Here is a 27361-nt window from a genome sequence, read left to right as displayed (position 1 = left end):
GGCGGCTAATTATTTTTTTTTCTCTCTCTCACCCCCTTTTTTCCTCGAGGAACAAAAGTATATAAACAGCTTATAAAATCACCAAGTTGAGATCTGTTTTTAGCTCTTTCCAAAAAAAAAAAAATAATTAATATTAATTTAGCAGAAAAATAATATAAAGAAAATTATCTGAGGTAAATGGATATTTCAGATTGCTCTATTTATAGTAGTGACAAGGATGAGGGTGATTCTCCCTTTAATCTTGAGACTGTTGAAGAACTTCTAGGTTTAGAGTATCCGACATGGTCAAATGATGATGAAGTTCCCATTACAAGAAGCGATCTACTGAATTTATTCGATGATTTGTCACGGAAATTTGGGTTCCAAGAAAGCTCTAAGATTAATATGTATCATTTATTCTTGTCACAACTAGATTCCCGTGCTAGTAGAACCACCCCTCATAGTGCTCTTGTGTCCTTACATGTCTCTTATATTGGCGGAGAACATGCAAATTTTAGAAAATGGTATTTTGCCGCTCAATTAGATCTAGACGAGGAGTTAGGTTATCAAAATATGAAACTACACGGTAAATCAAAGAGAAGAAATGAGAAACTTGCAAAAGAAAGAGGGGTATGCATTGCTGAACAGATAGCTCAGTGGAAGAAAAGGGAGCAAGAATTTGCAAACACTCATCCAAAAGTAATCTTCAGCCAAGAACAATTAAAAGATGATAAGACAAATATAAAAGTCGCTGATTATAAATGGAAATTAAAGATGAACCAACTGACCCCATATCAGATGGCTAGGCAGATTGCCTTATATTTGCTATGCTGGGGAGAGGCAAACCAACTGCGATTTACACCGGAATGCTTATGTTACATATTCAAATGCGCCTGGGATTATGATGAATATACATTGTATAACCAATCCAAAGAAGAAGAAATAGAACTCAATTACCTAAATGATACCGTGACCCCCATATACAACTTCCTTAGAGAACAGTTGTATGAAAGAAAAAACCACGAACAAAAATGGAAAAAAAGGCCAAAAGACCATAGAAATACCATTGGATACGACGATATCAATCAATTATTCTGGTACCCAGAAGGCATTGAAAGAATTAGATTTATAGATGGTAAGCGTCTAGTAGATATCCCAAAGGAGAAAAGATATATATACTTGAAGAATGTTATGTGGGAAAAGGTCTTTTACAAAACATATAGAGAAACAAGAAGTTGGATGCATTGCATCACAAATTTTAATAGATTCTGGATTATTCATTTGGCACCGTTCTGGTTTTTCACATCTTTCAATTCTCCTACATTATATACAAAAAACTACGTTCAATTGGTCAACAATCAACCAACAAAACAAGCAAGATTATCGGTAATGGCATTTGGTGGGACAATCACTTGCCTCATTCAGATATTCGCCACTATATTTGAATGGCAATTTGTTCCTCGAGCTTGGCCGGGTGCACAGCGTTTAACTAAGCGAATATTAGGATTGATATTTTGCCTATTAATTAACTTCGGACCGTCAATTTACATATTTGGATTCTTTGATCTCGATGTTCAGTCACAATCGGCTTATATATTGTCAATTTGTCAGTTTATTACTGCTATTATCACTACTCTTTTTTTTGCTATCCAGCCGCTAGGAGGTTTATTTGGAAGCTATCTGAATAAATGCAACAATAAGCGACGTTACGTTTCTTCGCAAACATTTACGGCTTCCTTCCCTAAGTTATCAGGAAGAAGCAGATTATTTTCAATAGGACTATGGCTGTTTGTATTCCTTGCAAAATACATAGAATCTTATTTTTTCCTTACATTATCAATAAGGGATCCAATTAGAGTACTTTCTGTGTTGGATATGAGCAGATGCAGAAGTGACGTAATATTAGGTACGGGTCTCTGTAGAATGCAAGCCACATTAACTTTAATTTTAATCTTGCTTTCTGATTTATGCTTGTTTTTTTTGGATACCTATCTATGGTATATTATCTGCAATTGTATATTTTCAATTGTATTATCCTTTTCATTAGGTCTTTCAAGCCTAATGCCTTGGAAGAACGTTTATTCCAGGCTGCCAAAGCGGCTATACTCAAAATTATTGGCCAACCCCGAGATAGATATGAAATATAAACCAAAAGTTGTAATTTCTCAAGTTTGGAATGCAATAGTAGTTTCCATGTATCGCGAACATTTGATATCAATTGAACATCTTCAAAAATTACTATTCCAAAAAGTGAACTCGATGACTGCAGATACCACGACACTAAGATCTCCAACGTTCTTCATAGCACAGGATGATTCCACATTCAAATCACTATCTTTTTTCCCAAAAGATTCAGATGCTAAAAGAAGAATTTCATTCTTTGCACAATCATTATCGACGCCGATACTAGAGCCAGTACCAGTGGATTGTATACCAAGCTTTACTGTTCTGATTCCACATTATTCTGAAAAGATCTTATTCAACTTAAGGGAAATTATTAAAGAGGAAACCGACCATAGTAAAATTACAGTCTTGGAATACTTGAAATACTTACATCCACACGAGTGGGATTGCTATGTTAAGGACACCAAGATATTAAGTGTAGAACGAAAAGCAGCTAATGAAAAGATAAACGATTCTCAGTATTGTTTACCAGTAGAGGATATATTAGAGAATGTGGACACAACGAATAAGTCCGATAATATCAAGGAAGCCGATATGATCAGAGAAAAAATACAAGACATGCCTTTTAGAGTATTCGGATTCTGTTCATCCGAGAGTATATATACACTGAGAACCAGAATATGGGCATCACTAAGGTCACAAACCCTATACCGCACAGTTTCTGGGTTTATGAATTATGCAAAGGCAATAAAACTACTTTATAATGTCGAAAATTCCCCAGTGTCCTCTTTTTATATCGGTTCCAATTCATATGACAAAGCACTAGAAATCATGTCTAACAGGAAATTCAAAATGGTAGTAGCCATGCAAAGATATGCAGAGTTTAACAAGGAGGAGCTTGAAGGAACAGAATTGTTATTAAAGGCTTATCCAAATATCTGTATCTCCTACCTCTTAGTAGAAAATCGACTAGGAACGGACGAAGTATATTATTCTTGTTTAACCAATGGTTATGCTCAAGCTAATAAAAAGACAGGACTAAGAGAGCCGATATATAAAGTAAAGCTATCAGGAAACCCAATATTGGGCGACGGTAAATCAGATAATCAAAATCACTCAATAATATTTTACCGTGGTGAATACATTCAAGTAGTTGACGCAAACCAGGATAATTATTTGGAAGAATGCTTGAAAATACGATCAATTCTGAGAGAATTTGAGGAGTTTTCAATCAACACCATAATACCTTATATTCCAGGAATCGAGTACGAAGAAGAGCCTCCACCAGTTGCTATTGTAGGAGCAAGAGAGTATATATTCTCAGAAAATGTGGGTGTTCTCGGAGATATTGCAGCAGGCAAAGAGCAGACATTTGGTACTCTTTTTGCTAGAACATTAGCGGAAATAGGAGCTAAGTTGCATTATGGACACCCAGATTTTATCAATGGTATCTTCATGACAACAAGGGGGGGCTTGTCCAAGGCACAAAAGGGCCTGCATTTAAATGAAGATATATATGGAGGTATGAATGCAATTTGTAGAGGTGGTAAAATCAAACACAGTGACTACTATCAATGTGGGAAAGGCAGAGATCTAGGATTTAATTCAATATTAAACTTTACAACTAAAATTGGTGCCGGAATGGGAGAGCAGTTGTTATCGCGGGAATACTATTATTTAGGTACACAGTTACCAATAGATAGGTTCCTCTCTTTCTTTTATGCTCATCCTGGTTTCCATTTGAATAACATGTTTATTTCTATCTCTCTACAGCTCTTTTTCTTGTTACTGCTAAATCTGGGCGCCATAAACCATGAAACAATTAAATGTCATTACGATAAGAATAAATCAATAACTAGCCTACAATTACCTTTAGGCTGCTACAATTTAATGCCCGCACTACATTGGATTGCTATTTTTGTATTTTCAATTTTTATAGTGTTTTTCATTGCCTTTGCACCATTACTTGTACAGGAGCTATTAGAGAAGGGTATCTTAAGATCCACATCAAGAATTATTCTGCATTTATTATCTATGGCACCTTTGTTTGAAGTATTTGTTTGTCAAGTTTATTCTAGTTCCCTATTAAATAACATGACATTTGGTGATGCAAAGTATATCCCTACTGGAAGAGGCTTCGCTATCAACAGAGTTAAATTTGCACTATTATATTCACGTTTTTCAGTCATATCCATTTATACCGGAATACAGATATTCTTGATGTTATTGTTCGCAACAACGTCGATGTGGCTATCGTCATTATTATGGTTTTGGATAACAGTAATATCCCTGTGTTTCGCTCCATTTCTATTTAATCCACATCAGTTTTCCTTCATTGATTTCTTCTTAGACTACAGGAATTATCTAAAATGGTTGTTCACTGGTAATAGTAGATTTAAAAAGGATTCGTGGGTGGCCTATACAAAACATAATCGTGCAAGAATAACAGGGTATAAAAATAGGGTTATCGATGATATTTCAGAAAAAGATTCAGTGTTCGGAACAAAAACCAGAATGTGGAACATCTTCTTCTCTGAAATTCTTTTGAGTTTTATTGTCCTATTTTTCGATTTTTCAGCATATATATTTATCAACGCTCAAACTGGAGTCAGGAAGCCCAGAAAATCCAACTCTATTCTGAGGCTTATAGTTGTGGCTTACCTACCGGTTGTGATTAATATGTTAATTCTTGTTTTACAGTTTTTAATGAGCATTTTTATATATCCTGTGACATCCCTGTTATTATTTAAATCTTCTGGAAACATAATAGCATCATTTACCCATATATTATCAGTCATCATCTATCTGCTAGATTTTGAACTAATGTGCTTCTTAGAAGGGTGGAGTTTTACTAGAACATTGATGCTATTGATTACAAGTATTAACTTACAATTGGTTAGCTTCAGATTGGTAACAATTTTATTGCTGACTAAGGAGCTTAGAAATAATAAGACAAACTTGGCTTGGTGGACGGGAAGGTGGCATAACACTGGAATTGGATGGAGGATTGTCTTGCAACCGTTTAGAGAGTTTATCGTCAAGACGATGGAGATGACTTATTTCTCAGCCGACTTTTTCTTAGGGCATTTTTTATTATCTATACAAAGCCCAATAACATTATTTCCGTTCATTGATTATTGGCATTCGATGCTTTTATTCTGGTTAAGACCAACTCATACAATTATTTATAAAAGACCATATTCAAGGAAGGCATTAAATAAAAGACGAAAAATTACCATTTTATACTTCTTTATATTCTTACTGATTTTGATTGTGGTAGTCATCGCATTCCTAACGCCTTATTTTGCCAATCAGATTGAATTAAGAACAGACCTTATACTAAAGGGTACTTTTCTAGATGGTATAGTACAGCCTAGAAATCAGTATAATAATGACACTGGAACTCGAGCACCTGCTACGGTTCTAAGGACAAAGCCAATAATGGTACACTATAAAACCTTTAATGATCAATAAAGTCATACACCCTTTAAATTTCATCTATTGGTGATAACAGAAGAAAAAATAAAAAATAAAAAATAACATAGGGGAGTGGGAGAAATATTGTAAAGTCAAGACAAATAATTTGTTTAAATTTTTTTATATCATTAACTGATAATGCAAAAAAAAAAGTTACCTAAAAACAATTATTATTTAATTGCTTTTAACATACAAGTAACCTTTACCGATTGATACCAATGGATACAGTCACCCTATTTGTCTTCCTATTTTTTATTTTTCTTGATGAGTCCATAATTAATTGTTTGTCAGTTTCTTTATTTTTTTGTGTTTTGTTTTCCGTTTTCTACACACACATACGGGAAATTGCGGTAAATATGAGATTTTTCGACATAATAGGACTTGCGTAATAAAGGGACAATTAGGAATGAAAAGTAAAAACTCGTTATTTTTATTATTATCCCTAATCTAGAAAGAGGGGCCCGTACAACTTTGATTTGATTATCACATCCTCTCTTCGTTTTCTTAAGTGATCATTTCTTTTTTTGTTTTCAGTGATCCTATTTTTTTTTTCTTTTACACGCGAATTGTTAGGAGCGATTATCAAAAAGCTCAGTAAACAAGAAAAAAAATTTTTTTTTTTAGTTTAATTTAATTTTCTCCTCTGGATGGTTTGTTTACATTTGAAAACAACAAAAAATTCGTTCACCAAATATTGTTCCCATATTATATAAACGTCTAACAAACTTTTCCAGGGTTGTAAAAATAAAATAAAATTTACGATTTTAATTTTTTCTAGTTATAACGTGTTTTCTTAAGTTTTCTTTTGGAATTTTTAAGCTTGCTAAATAAAAGAAGATAAGCGTCAATATGTTTTTGAAGAAGACTATCGGCTCACTTGCAGCAAGTGCTGCTTTATTAGCTTCTAGTGCCTTTGCTGATGATCTACCGGCTATCGAAATTGTTGGTAACAAATTTTTCTTCTCCAACAATGGTTCCCAATTTTACATGAGAGGTATTGCTTACCAAGCTGACACTGCCAATGCAACTGCTGGTGAAACTATCAACGATCCATTAGCTGACTTTTCTGCTTGTTCTAGAGATATTCCATATCTGCAGCAATTAGACACCAACGTTATTCGTGTCTATGCTGTTAACACCTCTCTTGACCATAGTCAATGTATGCAAGCACTAAATGATGCTGGTATTTACGTTATTGCTGATCTTTCAGCTCCTAAAACCTCTATTAACAGAGACAGTCCATCTTGGGATTTGGAACTGTATGAGCGTTACACCTCTGTTGTTGATATGTTTGCTAACTACACTAATGTCCTAGGTTTCTTCGCTGGTAATGAAGTCACTAACAACTTTACAAACACTGATGCATCTGCATTTGTCAAGGCAGCCGTCAGAGACACTAAGCAATATATCAAGAATAAGAACTATAGAGAAATTCCTGTCGGTTACTCTTCTAATGACGATGCTGATACTAGAGTTGCCATTGCTGATTACTTTGCTTGTGGTGATGACGACCAAAAGGCTGACTTTTATGGTATTAACATGTACGAGTGGTGTGGTAACTCCAACCTTCAAAAGTCTGGTTATGCTGACAGAACTAAGGAATTCGCTAACCTATCCATCCCATTATTCTTCTCTGAATACGGTTGTAATGAAGTTAGTCCAAGACCATTCACAGAAGTTCAAGCTCTGTTCGGTGACCAAATGACCGACGTCTGGTCTGGTGGTATTGTCTACTTATACTTCGAAGAAGAGAACCACTACGGTCTAGTCAGCATTGACGGCGATGATGTTAAGACTCTAGATGACTTCAACAATTACTCTAAGCAAATTCACAGCATTTCACCTTCTATTGCAAACACTGCCTCTTACTCTCCATCCTCAACCTCTTTGTCCTGCCCAACATCTAACAAGTACTGGATGGCCTCCGAAGATTTACCACCTACTCCTAATAAGGATTTGTGTTTATGTATGGATGATGCTAACAGTTGTATTGTTTCTGATGATGTCGAAGAAGACGATTACCAAGATCTTTACGGATATGTTTGCGGTGAAATTGATTGTAGTGGTATCACCGGTAACGGTACTACTGGTAAGTATGGTTCATATTCTTTCTGTTCTCCAAAGGAGAAGTTGAACTTTGTCTTGAATCTGTACTACCAATCTAAGGGTGGTACTAAGTCCAACTGTGATTTCAGCGGTTCTGCCTCTTTGAGAAGTGGTACTACTCGTGCTGGTTGTGCTTCTGCTTTGAAAGAAATTGGTAGTATTGGTACCAACTCTGCAACCGATTCCGCTACATACACCGGTTCTGCTGTATCTGGTTCTTCAACTGCCTCTGCTTCTCGTTCTGGTTCCAGTTCTGGTTCTGCTAAGGTCACCTCTAGTGCTAAGTCAGGTTCCTCCTCTTCCTCTGCTTCTTCCTCTGCTTCCTCTACTAGCAGCAGCAAGAAGAACAGTGCTTCCAATGTCAGCACCAACTTGTTCCAAGTTGTCTTGACTGCAATCACTACTATCTCTGTTATTGCAGGTGTTGGTTTTGCCCTTGTTTAAAATTAACTATTGGGTGTCATTAACTTATTCAGTAATTTTTTTTTTAATTCTATGTTTGTCAAAAAAAGAAAACAAACATAATGTGATTGTGAGTTCTTTTTATATGTTTAAATATTAATATTATCTATTAATTATGATGAAAGATGTCTAATTGCTATGTTCTGTTTGTTAATAATAGTGTCTCGTAGCAAGGTAATATGTAACAGAGTATTATATTCTAAATAGAAAAACCTTAGTTATATTTCTAGGCCTTCGGGAGAAATGTTTCAGAATTCTTATTAAGTTATGCACATCATTGACAGATTTATATATTACATATAAATATATTTTAACCTCCAATTACTAAACTAAGAAAACCATGTTTTGATAGTTTCCATGTATGGTTCAGGATAACCTTGTAAAATCGACATTGCCTCTGCTTGATTCATAGTACCCAATAGTTTTCGTACAGAGTTAACAACGTCGGTAGCAGATTTTCCTTTCAAGGAGTTGTTGTATAGGGCTTGAATGACGTAGTCTACAACGGTAGGAATTGCAGTTGCACTACAAACGCCTGGGTAGTTGGCATCAATCAAGTGGCTCAAAAACTTGTAGTTGAAACTAGCAGCTTCATCATCCTCAAGAGTTGGTAAGGTTTTCAGCCAACCAGCAATGTGTGTATCCATATTGGTGATGTTAGAGTTATAAGCGAACAAAATTTTAGCAATAGCCGAACTACCGTTTTCTGTAGCAGTTCTATTTTCATCTGACATGGCCCCAGGTATGCTAACAACTTGTGATAATATATCTAGTGATGGTATACACAAATCGTGATAAGTATTTGGTGCGAACTCAGCACATGTTCCAATAACAAAAGATGCCGCTTGACGTATACTAACATCAGGAGATACCAGATATTCAGTAACTTTAGAAACAATGACATCTTTGAATGTTACGGTTCTTTCACCCCCATACTGCACCATGTCACCAATAGCTACCAAAGCAAATATAACATTCATAGGCTCAGAATCATTTAGGAAAGTAGTTATCAGAGACCAGATTGAATCTATATGTTGCAGGTATGCACCCTGAGTACACTTCAGAATTGAAGATAAAGATTTATTCATCTCATCTAGTAAGTCTTCGTCAGTAAAACCATCGTATTCATCCTCAAATTCCTCATTGTACTCATCACCTTCATTATGACGAGATTTTACGCGCTCAAATACTTCAGAGAGGTTAGAGCTGACACCTTTAGTATATTGAGCTAAAGAGTCTTCAGGAAGACAGTTCATTCCCATTATGGAAATACCATCCACTAATGCTGAATGGTATATTTGGGTGATCTCAGGCATTGGTTCAGAGTTAATACCGAAAATTAGCTTTGCGGAGGCCATATGCCATAATTGTAGAACTTCTTCATTCTGTAATCCAACAGCAGAGACGATAGAAGTTAACAAGTTTGGAATCAATCCAGCACCTGTAGCACGCACACCATCATGAAGATAGAAATCCAATGACGGAATAGCTATTTCTGTAAGGATATCTTTAACATAAGAAGCAAAATTATTTCTTAGCACAGTACAATATACTTGTAACAATTCCATCGCAGTGACCTTATCATCGAGAACAGAGGTATGAATGGCAATATGTTTACCTTGAATTTGAACAATATCCCATTCGGAATACTGTTGAAAGTTTGCAGCTTCTTCCTCTTCTATTAAGCTGACATCCTGCGTTGCTTTAGCTGATTCTAGTAGTGGTGGGATAACCAATGGTAACAAAGGTACAAATTCTTCTTTCATTATTCTACAAACTCTGCTCCAACCATGCTCCAAATATGACTTCAGAGGATCGTCATCTTGAATAGTTGAATTTTGCAATCCAGCGAGTAAAGTGATTAATTCTACCGAGTGTTCGGAGAATTTCTGTTTACCAACAGCTAATGCAATAAGTGTAGCACACTCAATACACTTTCCTTTTAAGACACTGTTACTATCAGTGGATTCGACTTTTAAAACATTTAGCAATAAAGGCATTAAAGTGTCATAATATTTGATAAACTTTTTTTCTGCAGCCTCAGCAATAAATGCAATAGTTGTGAGAGCTTGCTCCTGAACATACAATTTACTACTTTGAAGCAAATTCAAAAGATTCGTCAATAAACCATCAAGGTAAGGTTCCATGATGTCCTGTGTAGCATGTTCAGAAAAGTTAACCAATGCTGCGGCTGCATGAGTTTGGACCCTGTCGACAGAATCGCCAGTCAGTTTAGAAATCAGTGCTGGAAGTATTCTTTCATGAGAAGTTTTCTGAATTAATGGAGCAAAATCGGTGGAAATTTGACCAAGAATGTTACAACAACTGTACTGCACACGTGGGTGTTGGTCTGCAATTAAAGGTAATACCATGTCTAAGATTTTAGGAATTTCACCAATTAGAACATCTTGACAACCTTCTGCAGCTGAAGATAAAGCCATTAAGGCTGCAAAACGTTCTCTCCATTCGGAGGAAGATACCATTTGTTGTAAGTACTGGAATAGGGTTGGTGCAAGATATTTACCGCCCAGTTTTAAGGATACACGGTCTAATGCTTGACGTGCATGATCATAGGTGACCTCCTCGTCATCATCGGTGTCATCAGATGACTGCCATTCGGTAGCCTCGTCATCATCAATGGAAACTTCTGTCATCATTATTAAACTGTCGGTAATTATGGATTGTGCATAGCTTTGATTATTTTTACACATGTGTGGGGCATTCTCACTAAATGCAGTTAGAAGTTCTAGAGCAGTAGTCCTAGCGGCAGTTTCTAAATCCTTATTCTTAATGACAATATCACAAAATTGTATTATCTGGTCAAACATATCTTTGAATAACTTTGGTGCAAGTTCCACTAATTCAATGAGAGATTCAAACACAGAAGCAAGAGCATCATCTTTTCCATCATCAAGAAACTTTGGTAAACTGTTTAATAAACTTGGTAGTAATACACCCAATTTTGACCATGTTGATTTAGGTAGTTGTTTGAAGTATCCTACGAAGGCAGTGACAGCTGCAATTTTAACTTGATCGGAAGCATCAGTAAAACCAGATTCAAAGACTTGCAACACATGTACGACATCAACATTGTTGATCATATGGGGAACGGAAGTTAGAATTCTGAAACTGGATTCCCTGAAATTTTCATCAGTACTCTTTAAGCACTCAATTAAAGTTTGTAGTAAATCAGGCCATTCTGGCAAGTCTTCCTGTGCACACTCAGCAATTGCATCAGATAATTTATGTCTAATAGAAGCAGGCCTTTCTGACATGAAACCCTTGACCAATGTTGCTCTAATTTGATTTAATGCAGTACTACTAATGTGTGTAATATTCTTAGCAATGATTACGGTTTTAGAAGATGGTGGTGCTCTCAAGGCTAATTTTCTAAACAACACAGCAGACAATGCAGATGCAGTTAGATCTTGAGAAAAGGATGCTTGTTCAGATAAAAATATCAATAAAACCTCGACATTTTCAGGCGTGATCCATTCTTGATTCAAAGTTCTTTCAGCTTCAGATCTTACAGTATTGTCTGCTGATGCAAAACCTAGGATTAGGTTGGATAACGTGGTATTAATTTCAGGAGATAAAGCAGACATGATCAGAGATTATTGTTCGCCCTATATTGTAGATAGTTTGGTTCTTTATTACAAGGTAAACTTCCCCTTTTACTCGAATTAAAATTCTTCGAATTTAATGTACGAACAGAAATTGAAATGGATGGAATACAAAAGTATTAAAAACCTAGTGACGGTAATGAGTTTATCTGCCGTTATATTTCCGGGTTCTGTTGTTGTTGTCAACGATTTGACGAATCTTATCTGTATCTATAAAAGATCGTCTATTTTTAATGGAGGAGTTAGGAAGGCCTTCTAAATGTGGTTCTCTCTCTTTACAGAAAAAAGAAATACTAACGAAATTCTTTTATTGAATCTATCGAATTATAATTTTAATGTCAATGCTGAAAAGAAACATCCAATGGACCAGCAACATTAAAGGTATCGAATATTCAAGTTTTACGTATCACGGTAAGGTCTCGTCGCAGGTTTCCTCATCGCCGATGGAGAGTTCGAGTTCTTTGCCGAAACTAAAAAATTTTCAATGCGGGTAATTATTTAAATTGTTTTAATAGCTAATGAACTGTACCACGTGATTCATGTTAAATAATCAAATATTAAGCCTAGCCATCAAATAATGAAGCCAATCTGTTAGATTAGTATGTTTTGATGTTAATAATAATTAAGACTATATGTACACATATTGTAAATAAGGTAGAATGAAAAAAAAATATAATGATATAAAAAAGAAACAAGAGGAAAGCTAGAAATAAAATAAAAATACCAAAAAAAAAATAAAAGGAACCTTAAGACTTGTAAGGTAGTGCAGTAATGAAACCTTTTAAATTAGTATGCTTTTTTTTTCTTTCAGTCCTCTAACTGAGACGGGAGAGAAACAAACGTCAGAAATTTGAAATATGATGTATATGCTCTATCGTAAGTTGAAAACTTCATTATTTCTCACTTTATATGATGTTGCTAATTTGTTGTTTACTTAAGGGTTTGTCTCTGAATTTGTTGTTCAAATATATGCTTTTTTTTGTTGTTTTTTTTTTTTCAGGGTTGGAATTGGCTTTATTTTTTTTCTTTAATTCCTAATATCGCTTAACGATGGTTGTTATGATATGATGGGTTTAAACGTTCCTTTGTGGCTCTAATTTCTTTGTTCAATTTAACAGCAACTTCCTCCAACTTGCTGATCTCATCACCCTTCTCGATAACGATAAAGGCCTTCTCGTCATCAATCTTGACAGCTAATTCCAAATCGGTGATAATCTTCTCCATAGCTTCAACGATCTTCTCTTCGGACAAACCGAAAAGTTCAGAGAACTTCTTGACCGATATCTTTTCATAAAACTTTCTGTATGTGAAGAAATAAGTCTTTAGAGTCTCGACTTGAATTCTTTCGGTCAAATCATCTAGAACTTGAGTAGAGTTTGGAAGCAAATTCCAGGTCTTGACGGCCTTCAAATAGTCTAAGCAACCCTTCCAGTCACCCTTTTGCATAGATTTAGCAGCGTATAAGACGTGTTCCTTAATAGATTCTGGTGGACCACGGAAAAAGGATTTGTCAAAACTTTCTACTAAACGACGAACAGATTTTTGGTAGATTGGAACCTTCTTTGTTTTAATACCAGTTAGGTAAGCGGTCATTTGAGGAATTTCTATCAATAGAGAAGATGTCATGAATACTAGGTCAACTAGATCTAGATTGATATGTTGGTGGTAAGGTAGACATTGCTTTTCCTTTTCTTCAGATGTGGCGTTGGCAGCGGCACTAGAAGAGATTCTCTGCAAGCTTTGTTGACCAAGGATTTCTCTCAAGTGAGAACTTGCCAATAATTCATTCAGAACTTGATGACATTCTTCGATCTTACATAGTTTGAATGCAGAAAGACCCATTTGAACAACAACTCTGTTAAACAAGATTTGAAGAGAAGGATCAGACTTGTTAATGTTGCTTTGGACCTTGGTATTCAGAAGCATCTCCTTAGCGACATTAAAATCACCATTTAAGGAGACATAATAGATATGACTTAGAATAGCACGCTTTTGTAGGGAGGTGTTGCTTTGGTCCTTTAGAGCTTCAGCTAGATTTTCAATTAACTTGGCACAATATTCAGAATCGGTTTGGCCGTTGAATGGAGTGAATTTAGACTTGTAGGTAGATGGAGCGTACTTCCAAGCGTTGTTTTCCATTATACTGATTAATTTATCTGATTTGTAGTAAATGTGGTCCAATCTTCTGATAAATGCACGGGCCAAAAGCTCCTTTTGTCTATCTTCAGGTACAGTAGCTTCGGTGTATAATTGAATTCTTAGCAGTAAATTGTAGGCCTTTTGTTCATCTCTCAAACGTTCTAGATAATCACTAGAGTGTGGGTCGATGTTTAGCAAAGACTTCTTGAATTCATCGTCCAATCTTTCAGCATATGATAGCAGAGAACCCATGATCTCCTTTACACCGTTGGCATTAGCCTCTGGTTCAACTTCTGGGTCATCGTTTCTAGCAGCCAATTCTGTGACTTGATATGTAGAAATATTCTCATCTAAGATATCCAATAGCTTGTTGATATCATCGAAGGAAGCTTTCCATTGGTCAATTGGTTGGTATGATAGGTTTGTAGAGGCTTCCATTCTAGTTGGCACTAGAGTCAAGTAGGCCAAAATTCTTTCATAAGGAGACTTAGCAATGTTCAATAGTTCTTCCAATGTCTTTACTAGTTCAGCTTGGTCGGAATTCTTCTTACCTCTGGAATCATTAACAATTTGTAAACTAGCCATGAAACTGAATTCAGAAGAGGCACTAGCTAGGGAAGACAGGTTGACACCCTTACCGGTGAAAACCTTGTTCTCCTCTTGTAGAGGAGGTAGTACAGGTTCGACAGTGTCTTCCTTGTCGAAGGATTCTGGGTCTTCTCTGAATTTAGACAAAAGGTCTTCGTTCTCTCTAGCAACCTTCTTAACTCTCTGCTTAGTAGTGTTGAAGGCCTTGGATAGGGCCTTGTTCTTAATCTCAGCTTGTTCTGGGTTAGAAACCAAATCTTCGACTTGAGCAACAACCTTGATGAAAATCTTAGGAGTACCGAAGTTTTGTTGCTGAGCTCTGACAAGTAGTCTAGTAACATTGTCAAATTCGTTCAAGATAGTAACCCAGTCCTCAGACATTTGAGCTGTCTCGACCTTGTCATATACCGCTTGCATCTCGTCCAACAACTTCTCTCTGGCGGACTTGACAACCTTCTTACCTTCATCCTCTGAATCTGACTCATCAGAATCAGAAAAGTGAGAACCCTTCAAGAACTTGTTAGTGCCCTTTCTGAACTCAGGCTTCTTAAACCAGTCTGGGCCGTATGGTTTGGCATCAGAGTCGTCAGAGTCGAAGTCAGAGTCTCCCTCAGACTCCTCCTCGTTGAACAAAGAGTCGTCAGACATCTCATCAGAAGAGGAAACCAACTCTTCCTCAGATGAAGACAACAGATCCTCCTCAGAAGATGAACTTGTATCCTCGTATTCATATGAATTAGCAAAGAAACGAGACATGATGTGTATTCTTTTTTATTTCTTTAACTTCTGTAATACTATTATTTTTATATTCCAAAATCAAATAAACTTGCGTTCTTCTTTCTTTTGTTTCAGTAATTTCCTGGTTTTCCCTGTTGTTTTACGTGATCCGTCTAAAGTTTGGTTCTTTATTCGTTCAAATAGTATTGTTCGTGTTCAAATGATTTAGTTCCAGGTTAGGGAATGAATTATTAACGTAATATAGAACTCAACTGACGTCTGCCCTTCTTCTCTAATACTTTACAATATACCCAATTGAACAAAACTTTCTTCAAACCTTGTGCTCTCACAATAAATTTTTTTTTTATTTCACCATCGCCCACAAACCGCAAAATGCTTTTTTTTGGTGCTGAAAAATTTTTTTGCACTGAAAAAAAAATTTTTTTTCGATGAGCTTCCACAGAATCTGCCGCAGAAAGGGACGGTTTTGCCTATAATATTATTACTTGTAGGTAAATGCGTACGTGAATAGTGATATACCGTTATCTATTATATGTCACGTGAGATATTTTAATTATATATTACTTTTGATTTTCTGATCAATGATAAAAAAATGCTTGTTATTACTATCTACTCTTGATTTTTATTATACTGTTATGATGTTGTAACTATATGGTGGACAGCATCGTCATGGCGATGGTGCAGCTGTCTGGGATTGTGATATTTCCTTGTGGAACGGCTCCTGGGAGTTCTAGCTGGCCGTCAAAGAACTGGTATGCACCCTCGCAGCCTTCGAAAAGATCACGGGATTGCTGGAAGCTCTTGGAGATGTGGTCCCATTTTCCCAGCACCAACAGTAGCGTGGGGGTGCTGTCGTCGCCCTCGGTGACGGTGGATCGTATTATCTTCTCTAAACGTGGTACCCGTGTCTCCACCTTGAGTTGCTTCTTAGTGTTCTCGTCGTAGTAAAAGTCCCCGCTGTTGCACCACACGGTCTGAGAGTATCCCTGTGGGAAAGGCGACGCTGTGAAAAGTTCAGCAAAACTCTTTGCTATGCGGACGTGATAACCATAGGATGCCTTGGCTCCCACATAGTCGCCATATGCTTCTTCGGGGGATACAACTTTCTTCTCAACAGTATCAACTGTTACACGGACATTGATAGGAACTAACTGTGCCTTTAGCTCCAAGGGTTCCTTGTTACCGACATTGACATATTTTGTCTGCTTGAATTCTTTCTTACTGTTGGGGTCGGGCTTCGACATTCTAATGGCTAGACCTTCTCTGTATCTGTGTTCCTCAGGGTATCTCATAAATGGCAGAGCACTTAGTCTTGGCAGCTTAGCAGCCTCCTTGAAGTAGGTTAGATATTCCTTCTTGAAGACAGATTTAATCAAGTATGGAGGAGTTACGAAATACTGTAATAACGAAGCCAGCAACATAGCATCCGTTAGTTTCTTCTTCTCGCTTGGCTTCTTCTTCTGCAAGTCTAGCACCACAACTTCCGTTACATTAAACAGTGTTAGAGTCCTGGCCAATTGGTATACAACATACGTAATCTGACTCAAATTCGAGCACCCATCAAGAATGCTGGTAGGAACGCAAACCGCATGATTCAGAGACTTGTTACTGACTTTTAACACCTTCTTGACCGGCTTCCTTCTAACAGGTTCAACAACAGCAGCCTTCTTAACCTTCTTATTACCATGATCCAATGGCTTCTTCTGCCTCTTCTCAACCATCTTTTTTTCTAATCTTATCTAAAAACTTTGTATATCTCGTTTCAATAACTGTCGGTTAAGGTATCAGGCCGTTTTACTATACCTGGCATTCATATAATCTGATAATATAACCACTATAATCATTAAAATCTCTCGATGCTCATCGCAAAAAAAAAAAAATTGAAAAATTATCAAAGATTACCCGGAATGGTTTGAATATCTGAAATATCGTGACATATGAGTTTTCACCACGTGTAATCATATAAAGATATTGTATTGGTAGTGGACTTACTTGTGGTTGAGTTAGTGTGTTTGGTATATATGTATTAGATGTGATTCGTAGCCTTTTTACTACGATATAACTTGTGAAGATAAATCTAAGAACTAGGATGCTAAAATTAGAGGCATATAATGTTTTTGCAAAAGGTTTTATGTGATTTTTACTTTATATACTTATTCCTCATCGTCTTCATCTTCGTCATCGAATTTCTTCTTGTTTTGGAATATTTCTTTGACATTGTAGTGTTTCTTTCTCATCTCTTCAAATTTCTTGTGCTTTGCCTCCACGTCCTCTACTTCGACGTCATCATCCTGGTTGGATGTTTCATCGACTTTATACTCAGGTTCACCGAGGGAGAAATCATCTATATCATCTTTCTTGGTATCATCATCATCCTCATCGTCCACACGGTAATATTCTCCTTCTGGGTCGACTGCGCCTTGGTAAGGTGTCTTCGGTTCATCCACATGGATGTCCTGGAACTGCTGTTTTGTTATTTCGTTCTCGTCAAGGTTCTTCTGGTTCCATTGCAGCCTTTCCTCCTCTGTCATGGCACTGGTATCGCCTTCTTTCTTCGCCTTCTCACGAGCATCGTGTTCTCGCTTCATTAGTAAAGTGTCCTTAGGTGGGCCTTTCCTCCGCCCTGGCGATAACGGAACCTCTACAGAATCCCCATTTTCTCCTTCAACATTTAGATGTAGCTGTTCAAAGGGGGTATTTCGGTGACGAGACGTCAGTTGCGCATTCAGCTGTGTATTCTCATAGACTTGCTTTCTAAACTCACTGATCGATTGCTGCTCACCGTCATGATTACTATGTGTCTCTTCCTTAGGAAGTGCGTTCTTTAATATTCCTCCCATGTTTTTTTTTTCTTTTAATTCTCTTATATCTTCTGAATTATATTGGGATGTACAAATACAAAAGTCTTCTTAAATTCACAATTGGAATATCTTTTCAAAACCAGTTGTAGTCTCAGTAACAATAAATTGTAGTCTCAGTGACAATAAATTGTAGTCTCAGTAACAATAAATTATAGTCTTTGTAACAATAATATATCTCAGACAAATTAATCGTAAGTCTCTTTCTGTCGTTATAGCTATCAGATCAAATATGTCTGTTTCCTTCACTACCATGGTATACTCAATATTGAACTCAAACTAACCAGAACCAGAACCCTCTTAAAACGCCCCTTAAAACAGAAAATTATAGGTACATAGGATGCTGAGTTTTCCTAACTTCTCCCACCCTCCTCCGCACACAAAACCCCTTACCCGGACCATATCATAAAAGATACTTATATACGTATTTATCACCTGCTAGTACGTTATCTATGATATTCTGATTATAATTGTGTACGTAATCCATGTGGTATAGCTCTTTATACGTGTAAAATGTGTGGGTGATTTGTATATATATATATTTTTCTCTATATTATGCGATGAGCTATGTATGACAAGCTATTTAGTATTAGTAATAGTGGTTTTTACTTGGCTATACCTTGGTGGAACTGGTATATATACATATAACCGAAGAGTATATTTTGGGTGTGGACAAAAAAAACATGGGACAAAGACAGGATTTAGTCATTTTCAGTGATCACAGCGTGATCTCTAAGAAGTTATTTGGAGAAGGTAACAATACGATGATAACTCTTACCTCTATGCAGGCTACTCAAGCGTCTTGGGCCCTCAATGTGCTCGTAGAGTCGTATCTTTTTGGTTATCCGATCTCCTTGAACAGTGAACAGAGAGCAGGCACATTATCAGCTGACAAAAAGGCATTTGTCACTCTGGCATCTTTAACACATAACACGGCTTATTTCCAAGCCACTCTAAACAAATTACAGGTTAACTCTTCCCAGTACAAGATAGTGGATATTTTTTCCGATTTCGTAGGTTTGATAAATGGCAAGTCAGCCGATAAGATACTGAAGATGCTGGTTGACATGTTCCCAGACAATAGAGACTCTTTTATCGTGTTAGAGCAACCTGAACTTCTGTTGTCCCTGGTACCTAATCTCACATCTGATATGCTAAATACCAAATTCATAAACGAATTAAGGAAGAAATGTGCGTTGTTAGTGGTAAACACGGTAATTGATTCGGTTCAAGAAGAAAATGAATCAGCACCAGCCGTTGAGTATAGGAGATTCTTACAAACAAATATATATAAATCTAATGTTGTGATATCACTGAGTCCACTGCCTACTGGTAGGGCTAAAGACGTTACTGGCACGCTTAAGATCACAAGGGGTCCGAAGAGCTTTGAAGGTTTCGTTCCAGACATTCATGTCGTCGAAAATGAATACCTATATCTCACCGAAAAGGAGGCAACTAAACTGTTTTATAGCTGACCGCTAAATGTCTTTAATAATATACTTTGACGTCATTAAATTTCTTGCATTAAATTTTCTATAATACATAAATAGAGAACTTTATATTTTCTAATATATGTTCATAGAGGATACTATTAGTTCATGGTTGATATTATATATTATATAAATCTATTAGGTCATGGTCACATTAGCTAGGATAAAAAGAGATTATATTCTATCAAGGGTTACGTCTTTGTTTGATAATTTCGTTTAATTTTAGTTCAACCTTACATCTAGTCTTCAGTAAAGAAAGAACAGGCCAAGTGCTTTGTTCCCCGCATTTAATCCAATACGGTATATTATCTATCTGCCCTTCGATAATTCTAGTTATAGAAAGATTTTTTATTTTAGGTACAATAGCAATTTCAGTAGCTGATCTAGGGGTAGGCTCATCGATAATTAGTCTTTTTATCAATGGAAATAACAGACCTAAATTATCAAGTACTTCCATTCTATGACGGAATTCCATTGCGGCAATATTTTTGAGTTTCCTTTCTAAGTGGTACTTGAACTTGAAAGCGAGTGGCTCCATTTCGGTAAAGTTTAGTTGAGGAATATTTAATTCTGGGATATCAATTTCGTCTCCTGTTTGAGGATAGTGTTTGTAATAGTAATATTTCGAAGTTTTAATCTCATGTTTTAGGTCATTGCTAACTAGTGGAGCCAAATAAGGTTTTGCCAGAGAAACAATAAAATTATTCACATTGAATAACTCAGTTAATCTTGTGTATGGGCTTTCCACTTCGTCCAAATTGGTTGCTTGTTCTGGAGGTACAAATTGATTCGTCTCAAGGTTACCAAATTCCAAAAATGACACAACCTCATTCTCCAGGTTCTTACACAGTAAGTTTGTGTCGGTGGATATTACACCGGTTCCTAGACTACAATCAATAGCTGAGCGAATCAGTACATTGGGAGTTGTAACGTAATTGAGAAGATTAGGACACGATTTGTCTATCGGATGTATAACAACATTAAAAGCTTTACCTGTATTTTGATAGGCTTCTTCAAAAGTCAAGTCCTTAACAATATATTTCAAAACAAATTGAATAAAAAGGTAAACATCTTGAGAATAACCATGATGTACTAGATTCTGAATAAGCTTCCCGAGGTTAACATGCTGTTCGATATTACCATAGCCACAGCTCTTTACTAGTTCTAAGTCATTTTTTATCAAATCCAAAATGGTATCTCCTTCTAATAAATGGTCTAGTTCTTCATTTGTTAAGCATCCAAAGATACTGGCTATACAAGCCCCCATCGAGCTTCCACTAATAATATTTGGCATTAAATCCTGAGAGAGTAAAGCCTTTATAACACCAAGATGGAATAACCCAAAGAAGGACCCACCTTGTAGAATAAGAGCAGTTGTCCCTAGAGAGAGTTTACATCTCTGAAAAAAAGATGTAGGGGCTCCATTTCTTTCAAGGAGTTCCAGGCCCTCTACGGTTCTATCCAGATGGTGCTCAATTAATAGTTTTGTACCCATTAGGGATTTTGTGAATAGCTTCTTATCAACTATACCGGCAAAATTCCTTAACATACAAGGGCCAGTAGTTGAGAATTTCTCCTTTATACGCTCAATATCTTGCTCGTGCACGTTCTTGGTCAGTGAAGCATATTGTTCTAGTACTGCTCTAAAATCGTACCTCCTTGAGAAGAAATTACGTCTCCATAGGTTAGCACCAGTAATTTCATCTACCACTGCGGCTTTATCACACCACACCTCATAATTCTCACTCGCATCCAACTCTTTAATAGCCTCATAATACAACATCCTTGAACGCGGCCTTACGTAATTCATAAACTTGTACACCCAAAACAAGTATATATCTGCTATAACATGCAACACATCCCATACCATAGGCGGTATATGATCCAGTACCGAGTATACAACCTTCAGCAGCCACATCCGCAGCACTAGCATCATACCCCTCTTCTTCCTCTTCTTGTCATCCATAATTATTATATTCTTTTTATTCTCTGGTTTTGTTATGTTGATAACTGACATAAAAAAAGTAAATAAACTATAGACTTGGTGAATTACTGCCTCGAGAAATACCGCTGACATGACAGCATTGAAGTCCAAATGGCCTCTTTTGTGCTTATATGTCAAAGTTGAGTAATTGGAATTTCCCTTAAAATTATATCAGGGTAACTTATTACTATATGAGTGCTATTCCGTCAAGCCATATTTATTTAATATTATAATACTGACATGTCCAGACTGTACTCGACGACACTGGGTCTATCTTTGTCGCCAGAGGTTGCCGAATGTACCATTTATTTTAGTTGCTTATCAAGAATGATTTTGGTACCAATTCATTACAACATTTCTAAAGCAATTTGTTATGTGCAGTTAACATTGCTTAGTGCAGCATATGAATAGATATATATAAAAAAAATACTCTCTCAGTATCATTGGATAGTAGTGTGTTATAATGTTTGTAGTACCAGGTAAGTGCTCATACTATTATTATTATATAAGAGCTATTGAAACAATCGACTCAATTCTCGGAGCGACATCAACAAGACGTAAGAACCATACCTGTTAGTTGTATGGTATACAGTAATATGTTTATGTAGTTATGAGCAGATCATTATGTAGCAGCTAATTATTGTAGTCGGGAGTAGGTAGGTTGCATGATTTTTATTAACATCCGGGTAACAAACTCCTGGTCAGGGTAACAAACTTTCCAGCTCTCGAAAATTTCGCCACCCTTTTTTTGTCTGCTATGAATTCCAAATTAATAGTTATAATTGAAGTCCAGCAACTAGTGCTTTCACATATGGGGTTCGTATCCTTGCCGATTGATAATTTATTACAGTTATAGTCACTTTTTTTATCTCATTTGTTTTATACAAGTAGTATTTATTAATTGAAGAAAGGTAAAAACAAGAAGCTAAGGAATACTATAAACAAGGATGTTCAGAAATAATTATGATGGTGATACAGTTACATTCTCTCCTACAGGGAGACTATTCCAAGTTGAGTATGCGTTAGAGGCTATTAAGCAAGGTAGTGTTACAGTAGGGCTCCGTTCTAAGAACTATGCTGTGTTAGTTGCATTGAAGCGTAATGCTGACGAGTTGTCGTCGTATCAGAAGAAGATCATCAAATGTGACGAGCACCTTGGTCTATCGTTAGCCGGTCTGGCCCCAGATGCTAGAGTGCTGAGTAATTACTTGAGGCAGCAATGTAACTACTCCCAATTGGTCTACAACCGTAAATTGAGCGTTGAAAAAGCTGGCCAGCTTCTATGTGACAAGGCCCAGAAGAACACTCAATCATACGGTGGTAGACCATACGGTGTAGGTCTTCTGATTATAGGATATGACAACAGTGGTCCACATCTTCTGGAGTTCCAGCCTTCCGGTAACACTTTGGAACTGTACGGTTCCTCTATCGGTGCTCGTTCCCAAGGTGCCAAGACTTACTTAGAGAGAACCATGGAAGAGTTCCTGGAAATCGAAGAGGCAGACGATCTGATAAAATCCGGTGTCGAAGCTCTTAGACAATCGCTAAAGGATGAAACCCTCAACACAGACAACTTGTCCATCGCAGTGGTAGGGAAAGATATTCCTTTCACAATCTACGACGGTGACTCTGTATCCAAGTACCTATGAATAAATACTATAAATCACAATTCAATACAATACAAATACAAATACAATCCTAACTCAAATGGTTTGGAGGTAAGAAAAAAAGGCCACCACACTATCTAAATAATATGTACGACTATATATTTCCCTTAATTTTTTTTTTCTTTCTGAATAGCAATGCTAATTAAGCTACTCTTGGGTCGTTTGTATTATCTAAAAGCATGAACCCAGTTCTATTTTTAACTTGCCAGAACAGACTTGGCTGGCTATGACGTCCTGCGTATGACGTCCTGCGTCTAGTCTATTAAACTTATCATAAAAACCTTAAATCCGTACGCATTCAAACGGAGATAATAGAATTAAATTTCTTTCTTTTTTTTTTCAGGGTCCTGTAAAATGTTGTACGTAGATTTCTAAGTAAGAAAGGGGGGGAAATCCATTGAGCCATTCAATTTTCCTCGAGGAAGCTGCCCCACCATGAATTTGGTGTCAATTTGCTATTTATTAAACATATATAAACTAGGAGAGTAGTGGGGCCCCAGATTATTTAGATATTTCTATCCATTTACTTTATTTACTGTGTTTTACTATTAATTAATATACTTGATAAGAGTAATATAAAAACAATACTTTATATAATCAAGAAAGAAAGAAAGAAAGAAAAATGTCTCCTTTGAATGTTGGTGTAATTGGTACTGGTATTTTTGCTACTGATAGACATTTGCCTTCCTATCAGGAAATGTCTGGTGACTTCAAGGTTGTTGCTGCTTTCAACAGAACTAAGAGTAAGGCTGTCAAGTTCGGTGAATTGGCTGGTTTACCGGAAGAGAAGGTTTATGATGACCTAGAAGGGATCATCAATGACCCAGAGGTGCAAATGTTGGATATTATGTTACCTGCCCAATTCAATCTAGACACTGTTAAGAAAGCCATTGAAGCTGGTAAGCCTGCATTGCTGGAAAAACCAATTGCTGCAACCATGGCTCAGGCTAGGGAAATTGTCAAGTTGGCCGATTCAGTTGATATCCCAATTGGTATTGCTGAGAACTGGTTATACTTGCCATGCATTGACGTCGCCCGTCAGTTCTTGGATAAGATTGGTCCAATTGTCGCATTTACCCACAACTCCACTGGTCCTTTCGTGACTGAAAACAAGTACTTGAACACTTCTTGGAGACAAAATCCAGAACACATCGGTGGTTTCTTGTCTGATGGTGGTGTTCATCAATTGGCCTTGGTAACAGAACTGGTTGGTGAGATTGCCTCTGTTTCTGCTTTGACTAGACAGGTTCGTCAGGAATCTGGTAATGTTGACATTGTCTTCAGTACCGTCCAGATGAAGAACTCTGATGTCATTGGTACTTTTACCTATGGTTCTGCTTTCGGTGCCACTGATAAATCAGTTTTCTTAAAGATTTACGGTAAGAATGGTACAATTGTTATTGAACTTTCTGACAAAAAGAAGCCTGTCGTTAAAGTAAGATTTGGTTCGTCCGCTGAAGAATGTTCCAAGGAGGAAGTTCATGACGTCCCACTCGATGACACATTTGGTGTTAACGCCGAATTTATGAACTTTCACCAAGCTGTCGCAAAGAAGGATAAGAAGATCTTCAAGTCAACACCTAGAGTAGCTTTCCATCATTTGGCTTGTGTTGCCGCATTTTTGGAATCTTCGGAAAAGAATGGTGACCACGTTAAGGTTGAAACCATCTGATCTTTGTTATTAACTGTAGATACGATTTAAAGTTATGAATTAAAAGAAAATACTTACGATAAATTAATATATACTATATAAATTGAAAATAATATGACAATCTGTGATAAAACTTTACTATTATACATATCACTACAAAAGCCCCTTTGAATAAAAGAACAGTTTCAGTGATTCGTCTTTTCTTGTTAATTTTATGAAAGACTCGTTACTGTTACAAAACATAAAAATGAAGTTCATAGAGTTAGCAAAGAGTGGTAAGGTAGAACATTTCTTAAAATAGACCAATATTAAAATAAACCAGTGTTAACATAGTCATTAGCGATTATGGTTACATATTTATATATCAAATGTTGACGGTAACTTGATAAAGCTAGCGGTAAAAATTTAGAAATCCTCAGATATTGATTATTAGGTTTACTGTTTATGTATGTAAAAAAGCGAATAACTTGAAGTTATTAAATACCGTTACAATTATATTCTTTAATTATACACGATGTGTTACTTTTACAACATACCCCCTAAATCTTCAAAAGGAATGAAAAGAACGTTTGCTCAAGATTAAATAACAGTTTTTTGGAAATACTCTCCGTTTATTTCTATTCCATTATCAACAGGTTATGGACCTGGCTTAGCTTATGATTATAACTAATTTAATCTCAATTTATAAAAATAGATGACTGATTCTATACAAAAAAAACAAAAGTGCATAGTTTATCATCTTAATTTGAAATAGAGCATAAAAGTCATGTTGACATAAATGTTGCTGACAAAATAGTTAAACTCTATGGAGAAATTTAAAAACCCAGAAACTGCATATCAAAAAAATCATCAAGTGGAAATAGCACACAGAGATTTGTTCTTTTTAATAGAAAAATAGTTACTAGAAAAGAATTAATTTCCAATAGTTAAAAATATCGACACCAATAATCTATATATTAGGCGTAAGAATATATAACACTTTAATCATTTTTAGATAAGTTTTGGGACAAAAAATAAATATAGCTGATATTAATCAACAGATTACTTATATTCGAAAAGCTTCCAGGTTCTAGTTTCTAAGATAAAATCAATTTAACACCAATTGAACTGTCTATAATATATACAAATTTTTGTTAATAACTTTTACAATCAATGGCTGTATATATGAATATATTTCAATTACCGCTCAACACTCTATAAAGTATCGAAGACTAAGTTCTTAGTAGAAGATTATTTCGAACTATGACACAATTAGTAAATACAATAAATAAAACAGAATTAATTCAAAAGCACGACTGACTTTAAAAAAAATTGAGTTATAGACTCCCTAAAATTTAATATAACGGAGTATAAGTCTGAAGTTAAATAATTTGGACTATTAGCTGGAACAAAGAAAATATTTAAAGTTATGATACACAGGGCATACATATTCATATGTCTGTTTTAGAAAAAAGATCCCTGAGTCTTAGACGGGTCCCTACTGATATTGATAAAAGATCAATCTCTGGACTGTCGAGACCTTTTCCTAAAACTATGTTTCGTTAGAATGGATAAATATCATGCTTATATTCGCGTATTGTGATATCATGACATCAGGTGGAATGATTATTAGGATACATGCTATTACATTAAGTCAATAAATGCTAAAAGATAACGCTAAGATACGTGTCAAAGTTTTTTAAACGTATCTTATAAGAACATGATATCGATAGCTGGTACACATGCTTCAACTGGTAAGAATATTGCACAAGAAAACCGCTTATATATAAAATACAATGGAATTTATTGTTGAACAATAAGGTAAAAATGGGCGTATTGGAGACCCTTTTATTAGCCATTTTCATGCTATACAATTTATATTACAAATATTGTATACTTGGCGCTTTCATACCTTACATAACTAATCAATAAACTCTACTGCAGAAGAATTTATAATTACGGAAGACACTGATTCTTCAACACCAAACTCATCAACAATTGATGATAATTTCATTGGTGGTAAAAGTTTTCAAAGTCATGGGCTAAAGTTTAATGTTGAATCACATAAATTTCAATACTATACAAGAAAGGCGAGTATTTATTAACAGTGTAAAACTATTTAGAACTGATGGGGTAAAATATACACTATAGTTGTAATACATGGAAAGTAACTTATAAAAATATTCTTATATGCAGCGCAGTCTATTTCACTATATATCTAAATAATTAATAGCATACCATAATAAGCTCGTAAAGAAACTCATTTTCCGATCTTGATCACCACACATGAAATGCTACTGTTGCTGGAATTTTGGAAGGAATACTACATGTATGACGATAGCATGAATTGTTTACAAAATCAAGAGAAATGAAGAGTAAGTAATGGTTTAAATAAAGAAGCATTGATTCTATTGGTAAGCTGCAAATTTGAACACATTTCAAGTTGAGAAACAAAATCCCAATTTGATGGCTACTGGCGACATTATTAAAGAACGG

The 27361-nt window shown here is 36.0% G+C and overlaps 11 protein-coding genes across 11 annotated transcripts in view; 6 read left to right on the top strand and 5 right to left on the bottom strand.

The window, feature by feature from the left end:
* Nucleotides 1-177: 177 nt before the first annotated feature.
* FKS3 (putative 1,3-beta-D-glucan synthase) lies at nucleotides 178-5577 on the top strand (the record flags this gene model as incomplete). Its single annotated transcript, XM_071050765.1, has 1 exon — nucleotides 178-5577. The coding sequence occupies one exon, from the start codon at nucleotides 178-180 to the stop codon at nucleotides 5575-5577; it is 5400 nt and encodes a 1799-aa protein (XP_070908250.1).
* Nucleotides 5578-6429: 852 nt separating this feature from the next.
* Nucleotides 6430-8130, top strand: GAS1 (1,3-beta-glucanosyltransferase GAS1; the record flags this gene model as incomplete). Its single annotated transcript, XM_071050764.1, has 1 exon — nucleotides 6430-8130. One exon carries the CDS (start codon nucleotides 6430-6432, stop codon nucleotides 8128-8130), a length of 1701 nt encoding a protein of 566 aa, XP_070908249.1.
* Nucleotides 8131-8477: 347 nt separating this feature from the next.
* On the bottom strand, nucleotides 8478-11753 carry PSE1 (importin PSE1; the record flags this gene model as incomplete). The annotated part of the gene is made up of 1 exon (XM_071050763.1): nucleotides 8478-11753. The coding sequence occupies one exon, from the start codon at nucleotides 11751-11753 to the stop codon at nucleotides 8478-8480; it is 3276 nt and encodes a 1091-aa protein (XP_070908248.1).
* A 1062-nt stretch (nucleotides 11754-12815) lies between these two features.
* Nucleotides 12816-15254, bottom strand: NIP1 (translation initiation factor eIF3 core subunit c; the record flags this gene model as incomplete). Its single annotated transcript, XM_071050762.1, has 1 exon — nucleotides 12816-15254. The coding sequence occupies one exon, from the start codon at nucleotides 15252-15254 to the stop codon at nucleotides 12816-12818; it is 2439 nt and encodes an 812-aa protein (XP_070908247.1).
* Nucleotides 15255-15883: 629 nt separating this feature from the next.
* On the bottom strand, nucleotides 15884-16957 carry UPA2 (putative methyltransferase; the record flags this gene model as incomplete). The annotated part of the gene is made up of 1 exon (XM_071050761.1): nucleotides 15884-16957. One exon carries the CDS (start codon nucleotides 16955-16957, stop codon nucleotides 15884-15886), a length of 1074 nt encoding a protein of 357 aa, XP_070908246.1.
* A 432-nt stretch (nucleotides 16958-17389) lies between these two features.
* GLC8 (PP1-complex regulatory subunit GLC8) lies at nucleotides 17390-18076 on the bottom strand (the record flags this gene model as incomplete). Its single annotated transcript, XM_071050760.1, has 1 exon — nucleotides 17390-18076. The coding sequence occupies one exon, from the start codon at nucleotides 18074-18076 to the stop codon at nucleotides 17390-17392; it is 687 nt and encodes a 228-aa protein (XP_070908245.1).
* Nucleotides 18077-18777: 701 nt separating this feature from the next.
* Nucleotides 18778-19569, top strand: ELP6 (Elongator subunit ELP6; the record flags this gene model as incomplete). The annotated part of the gene is made up of 1 exon (XM_071050759.1): nucleotides 18778-19569. One exon carries the CDS (start codon nucleotides 18778-18780, stop codon nucleotides 19567-19569), a length of 792 nt encoding a protein of 263 aa, XP_070908244.1.
* A 199-nt stretch (nucleotides 19570-19768) lies between these two features.
* Nucleotides 19769-21550, bottom strand: TGL3 (bifunctional triglyceride lipase/lysophosphatidylethanolamine acyltransferase; the record flags this gene model as incomplete). The annotated part of the gene is made up of 1 exon (XM_071050758.1): nucleotides 19769-21550. One exon carries the CDS (start codon nucleotides 21548-21550, stop codon nucleotides 19769-19771), a length of 1782 nt encoding a protein of 593 aa, XP_070908243.1.
* A 965-nt stretch (nucleotides 21551-22515) lies between these two features.
* PRE5 (proteasome core particle subunit alpha 6) lies at nucleotides 22516-23217 on the top strand (the record flags this gene model as incomplete). Its single annotated transcript, XM_071050757.1, has 1 exon — nucleotides 22516-23217. One exon carries the CDS (start codon nucleotides 22516-22518, stop codon nucleotides 23215-23217), a length of 702 nt encoding a protein of 233 aa, XP_070908242.1.
* Nucleotides 23218-23857: 640 nt separating this feature from the next.
* Nucleotides 23858-24907, top strand: RNJ42_00586 (uncharacterized protein; the record flags this gene model as incomplete). The annotated part of the gene is made up of 1 exon (XM_071050756.1): nucleotides 23858-24907. One exon carries the CDS (start codon nucleotides 23858-23860, stop codon nucleotides 24905-24907), a length of 1050 nt encoding a protein of 349 aa, XP_070908241.1.
* Nucleotides 24908-27331: 2424 nt separating this feature from the next.
* RNJ42_00585 (uncharacterized protein) overlaps nucleotides 27332-27361 on the top strand; it is a gene marked incomplete at both ends in the record, with an annotated part of 156 nt that continues 126 nt past the window's right edge. The window contains one exon of the mRNA XM_071050755.1: nucleotides 27332-27361. This exon is cut by the window's right edge and continues 126 nt beyond it. Within this exon, the coding sequence (XP_070908240.1) occupies nucleotides 27332-27361 (30 nt within the window).

This window comes from Nakaseomyces bracarensis (assembly GCF_045282275.1).
Source record: "Nakaseomyces bracarensis strain CBM3 chromosome Unknown Scaff4_0, whole genome shotgun sequence".
Lineage (NCBI taxonomy): Eukaryota > Fungi > Ascomycota > Saccharomycetes > Saccharomycetales > Saccharomycetaceae > Nakaseomyces > Nakaseomyces bracarensis.
Note: the sequence above shows the minus strand (reverse complement) of the source record. Positions and strands in the feature narration are given on the sequence as shown.